The 6,142-nt window shown below is 46.0% G+C and overlaps 1 protein-coding gene and 1 pseudogene across 2 annotated transcripts; both read left to right on the top strand.

Annotated features, from left to right (window-relative positions):
• Positions 1–3,470: 3,470 nt before the first annotated feature.
• On the top strand, positions 3,471–3,543 carry H257_14728 (annotated as a pseudogene). Its single transcript has one exon. The product of its transcript is annotated as a tRNA-OTHER (tRNA).
• A 1,268-nt stretch (positions 3,544–4,811) lies between these two features.
• H257_14727 (hypothetical protein) lies at positions 4,812–5,909 on the top strand (the record flags this gene model as incomplete). The annotated part of the gene is made up of 1 exon (XM_009842614.1): positions 4,812–5,909. One exon carries the CDS (start codon positions 4,812–4,814, stop codon positions 5,907–5,909), a length of 1,098 nt encoding a protein of 365 aa, XP_009840916.1.
• Between the last annotated feature and the right edge of the window lie 233 nt (positions 5,910–6,142).

Raw genomic sequence — 6,142 nt, 5'->3', positions numbered from 1 at the left:
GGTGCGGTTGGATGCAGCGTTCGCTACGCTGCCAAGCAAGACAATCTACAACTGCATCGGTCATACAGAGAGGAAAGTGGCCGCCATGAGTCTTTACCTCGAGACTCTTGACGAAGCAGATGAGGAGCTTGGCCAATGCTCATCAGACGACGAAGGCTCCGTTGACAATGCCAGTGAGGCCAGTTCAGATGATGACGAATGATCAGATTACTAGTGCCAAACACAAGCGCTAAAACTTGATAACCTCTTCTAATCCTTAAAATTTCTATCAAATTGTTACAGGTGTAGTCACACAATTACCTCATGTCTTATCTTCTCACAATCTATAATTTTGGGTAATGAAAGAAAAGGGGTCGTGGATGCTCTCGACCACTGTAAGTTGCATTGGGCGATAAAATGTGCCTTGACATGGCAAGAACATAAAGCCGAACAAGCCTGTCAAGGTCATTACACCCCTCTATTAGTCTGAGAATCCTTCCAACTCCTATAGCCGAAAAACGTGGGCTGTGAGGTTAACAGCCCACGCCTTTCGGCTCAGTCCTTCTATGCAAACCACTGCAACTACTTACTCGAATGAGGAGTAAACCTCATTCCGTGGCCATGAACTCACAGCTGTCAATTCGGTGATGCCGGTATCAGAGACCTTTACCTGTTAGCAAACCCGGAATTTGAAATTCCTGAAATGAATTTTCCTGGTGCTCACACCTTCGAACTTCGGGTGTGTCAAATTCCGGGAATTTGGCTAGTACTACTACGGTAGTACTTCGTAGTATACTAGTATACGTATACTACTGTACTCTTGTACGAAATATCGATGACAAAGTAAATTCGTACAGTTGCATCTCCAAATTACCAGCCAATCATATTACACAATAAGGCGACAGTCAATACAGTACCGTACTTCGTACGTTAAGAGAAGCACCCATGTGTATAATTTATACAAATTTAAAGAAGTTATCCACTGTATGCTGAAGTTCAAGTTGTGGATGTTAAGAGCGTCATACAAATTTCTAGATATCGATAATTTAGACATTTCGTTTTCAATTATCTGATATTAGAGGTAGTGTTATGTATAGAGGTGAGACTTTATAGAATTCAGGAGACAATTGGCTACCCTATTTCATGGTGCCACCAGAGACGTGCAAGTGGCGGCAAGTGCCGAGGGCCATGGCTGCTCTACACGCGACCAGTCAACAGCGGTACAGTACAAGCAACTTCATCATTGATTCATTCCTATTGTAGGTTCTGATGCCCCACTATGATCCCTGGTCTTCTATCCTCAGCGGTTGTGTTGTGCCGTCACCGTGTTCACGAGAACAACATGACATCGTGCTTTCGTGATCTTTGTGACGGCATAACGCAGTTCCAACGATCACTTCAATCTACCGTGTGCGCCATATCTTCACGTCTCCCCACCATCACACAACCGATACTAACGTTAAGTAACTTACAGTACTGGTATCTTAACCCCACGATCATCACACAAGCCGTACATGTAGTAGTACATCTATTTCTGGACCAATTCATCACCAAATTTGAATCTGAGGCGTAGAATTTCTTCACCACATTGAGATCTGTCGATTCTACGTCTCAAATTGCTGAAATATTGACTCACACACACATGTAGTAGTATCGATACAGCACATAAACAGCGCTGCTGCAATATAGCGATCGTGATTTATGTCGTTGATGTAGTGCTCTATTGCGGTCCATGCTCTCCATTGCCCTCTCATGTCCCGGCTGAATAGTGAATCATGCTTCCTCTCAAATGGGCTTTCATTTGCCTGTTTGGCATTACGCTCCTTCCTCTGAATGTTTCACTTTGTGCATTCGTGTGGGTACTAGTTTGACGCTTGCGGCAATACGGCACGTTGGGTGCGCTGTTTGATGGCTGTGATGTTCCCAAAACACCTCTCATTTACAATATATATATGAATTGAGAGGAATTAATTCCGTGAGGCAAACTTTTGACCATTTACCTCAAAACATTATATATTCACTTTGGGTGATAAATCTAGAAAGATGGAGTACGGTACTACGAGAATATATGTGTTGAACCACGGCTCTGGTGGCGAAGTCGAGCTGCATACCCCAAACGAGATGACACACATGGTTTTTTCGATGGTGCGGCGATGGTTCCCCGAACCGTCCATCAAACCGAGGCTATATACCAGCATGTCCGCACCATTCACAAGCTCAATTTCAACTCAAGATTGAACTCTTGAATGGCGCGGACATTTTCTGTTGTAAATATGACGGAATGTTTGCAAGCGTCGTCGTCCTTGATGTGGTCCCCCAGCTTCTGCGTACAGTGTACACACGCGCTGCTACTGTACAGTACTTCTGCTGCACTACAGGTATACTGTACTGATCCCTTTATCGCCATGGTATCACTTGGTTGTTTACAGTGGCGGCTGTAAACAACCGCCACGTCTTAACATGTTGTGGACGACTGCCCGTTGACATCTACGCATATATAACCGTACTAAGTAGTTTAACATCAAGCGGAGACACGAAGAAGTCAATCGTAGAAATTATGTAAGGCATGTCGCGCGGAATTTTGAAACTCCGAGGTTGCTAAAGGTACAATTTCAAAGTTATGAATCAAATTTCCTGTTCACAGTCGAACGAAGACAATTTCAGGAATACTGTACCGGTATGGTCAAATTCCGGGTTTGCTAAAGGTCTCTCTATCCAATGGTTGGTACGGTTTGCTGCAAGGCATTCACCAATGAACTGTTTGAAGTAGAGTGCCCCGTAGATGCAACGACCTTATATAGGACCCTGCTATGTATGGCACTCACCCTCCACCACAACCACGTTCTTTTGTCCATTCCCTCAGTCAAATTCACAAACATCATATTGCTTTTAAATTTTTTAGATTAATAATGTTAAAAATGAGAAAAATTAGCACGACCGTGTATCGCGGATCCTTAGAGCAATTACTCCTAATTGGGTTGCTTGACGGATCATCGATCTAACCGCCAAACAGCCCAGACAGAACTGCAAGGCCCTGGCCTCCTCTGAACCGTGAGACAATGAATTTACAACAGCATTTCAAGAATCTACAATTATCTAAAACTTCAACTTATCCACATGTCGCATACGTTATCATGCATCTTACCATTTCCAGCTTCGTACGCTTTTGCCCGTACCCTTGTAACCCAGACCCGAAACCCCTTGTGTTTACATATAATGCATGCCTCTAAACCACTTGTGTTTTCATATAATGCCTGTTTCCACAGTTAGTGTATGTTGCATGGCCAGTGCTTGGCTAACGCTAACCACTGTCCATGCACTTAACCTCTCGCTGGAGTACATAAGTGTGTGTAACAGGATGAATACGGATCAGAGTGATCCTGATATTCCGCTTCTTGTACTACGTACTACTACCGGTACTGTAGTAGTACTGAACATTGTATTAATATATTCTTGCCAGACGTCCCACGACCCTTCAAACATGGCACAGGGGGGGAATAGCTCAGGTGGTAGAGCATCGGTTTCTTAACTCAAAGGTCGTGGGTTCGATCCCCGGATTCCCCGGATTATTTCCGCAAGGATTTATCCGTCCCTCCCCTGGGGAATCCGGATAACAAGGGCCGCGTACGAAGACGAGGACCGAACTTCGAAGAAGATCGGTCGAAGCACGAGGTATGAAGCGTTGAGCGAAGTAAAAAAAAACGAAGATTACACACCGCCCCTGGTCGAGCAGGCGCGTTACAATTGGCGAAGCGGTACCATAACATGTGGTTCTAGTGTCGGCCCTCGCGGAGGAATGTCTTAAAAATGATAATCCAAACTCAATTAATCTTCAAACATGGCGCAAACATCCCGCCCTAAATGCATGTCATGATGCAAGCTCTACATATCGGTATGACTTGAAGGTGAGGACCATGAATAAATTCTGGATGGCATGGACCAAGGAACATGGTACATGTGGGCGGGTTGTGGGGCATTGATAACCAACCATCAAACGGCGGAAGTCCATGACCGTGTCGCTGGCGGTGTATGCGGCCGGGGTGTGAGCCATACAAGGCAGCTAAAGCCCACACTCCGTCCGCATGCTCCACAAGACCATTCGGATTAATACTATCTTCAACATAGTCACCCTAACCACTACTCAGGTGATACACATGTCTTAACCACTCTCACGACTTGTAAATTCATTGTCTCTCTTGTTTTTTGGGAAGCACATGGATGGAGGGGTTAGGGGTCATGTTTTGGAAAAATGTTGGTGTGAAATGGGAGGTGGACTTATTCGGGTCAGTAAAGCCAGGTTTCTTTGATATTTTAACCGGACTTAAGAACATTGGCCAGGCTAAAGAAGGCTCTATTACCTGGGTTAAAGAACCGATCTTTGCTTGGATGATATGACTTTCGAGTCGAAGGTACGGATTCGAGTGTCTGGGACGACGTCACTTTTTTACTAACAAGTTCGTACTGCTAATTGTTGTACGTTATTCATACTAATGACACCCGTTAAAATGGTCCATGCCACGTCCAAAATATCCTGTCACTTGACATCTTTGACATGGATGTTGGCACCTACCTATACGTATACAGTACATTCTGCCAACTCAGTATATATTCTGCCAAATCAGGTGATACACATGTACTAAGTTGCACTGGGCGATAAAATGTGCCTTGACATGGCAAGAACATAAAGCCGAACAAGCCTGCCAAGGTCTGCCAAGGTCATTGCACCCCTCTATTGGCCTGAGAATTACTTCCTACTTCCTATCACACCATCACGAACCCTGTCAAGGGCGTTTTGGTAGCCTGCAATACCATTCCTCATTATTCATTTCGCCATGAAGGTCTCCCTCCTCAGTGCCATTGCCCTCTTCGCGGCGGCAGCCACCGCCCAAACCAGCAACACCATCGCGGACATCAACGGCCGCGCTCGAACGTTGCAGGAGGATTTTGTCGAAGTAGACGATGCCGAGTTGAACCGCGAGTGCCACAAACAAAACGGCAACTACATCCCGTCCCTCAAGACCGGACAGTACTCGACCAGTGCGTTCCATAACTGCTTCCGCACCATCGACCAAATCTATGAGTTCACCGATGCGTTGGTCGCCCAAAACCCGACGTTGCTGAGCAAGATTGCCATCTCCAAGACGTACAATAACGCCACGATTTACGGCTACAAGTTGACCAAGGGCCACTCGCAGTCTTTGTACTTTCAATCCCAGCTACACGCCCGCGAATGGATCGCAGGAGCGTCGATTCTGTTCTCATTCGCGTCGATTCTGGATGACATTACCAATAACAAACCCACGGCCGCCGACGAGTACGACTTGTACTTTGTGCCGATCGTCAACATTGACGGCTTCGAAAAGACGTGGAACGGCACCCGGTACCAGCGCAAGAATGCCAATGGTGTTGACTTGAACCGCAACTGGCCGAGCCTGCCCGACCCCGAAAGCATTCACCCAGACGACGACACGTACCCTGGACTTAAGCCGTTCAGTGAGCCTGAAACCGCGGGCATCAATGATTGGTTCAAAACCAAGCGCAATGAAATCCAAGGGTTTATTGACATTCACTCGTACATGGGGCTCGTCTTGTACCCGTACGCAGACACTAACCAGCCAATCGGCGGGGGATTTGACGAGAAGTTCGAAGTCCTCGGCCGTGGATTGGAAAGCGTCCTGGGGGCGTACACCGCTAAACCGTTGGCCAAAACATTTTCCATGTCGTATGGGTTGTTTCAAGATTACGCGTTCCGTGAATTCAAAAAGCCTTCCCTGACGTTTGAAATTATCGGCGATGATTTTGTCGTGAACGTGACGACCATCAAGACACGCGGCCTCGAAGTGTACAAAGGTATCAACCAATTCGCCAAGGAAGTCACCGTGTTCAATGGTGGAGACGTCACGCCCACCAAGCCGTCTTGTGGTGATTAAGAGCTAAGAGCTCAACTTAAAAGTCAAATTGGTTTATGTCCATGGTACGATATGCGGTTCGTGGTTTTCTAGGGAAAAGATTATTTTTGAGCAAACGATGGATTATTTCCGAGCGAGGCTTTGGGATGGAACATTTTAGAGCGTACTTAAACTGTACTTAAACTGTTGGAGTCTTTTCGAGCGTATTTATATTGTTAGTTGGAACATAAGCTGTTGTGATGTACCACTTCGTC

The sequence above is a fragment of the Aphanomyces astaci genome (genome assembly GCF_000520075.1).
Source record: "Aphanomyces astaci strain APO3 unplaced genomic scaffold supercont1.61, whole genome shotgun sequence".
Lineage (NCBI taxonomy): Eukaryota > Oomycota > Saprolegniomycetes > Saprolegniales > Verrucalvaceae > Aphanomyces > Aphanomyces astaci.
This window is presented reverse-complemented; position numbering and strand designations above follow the sequence as displayed.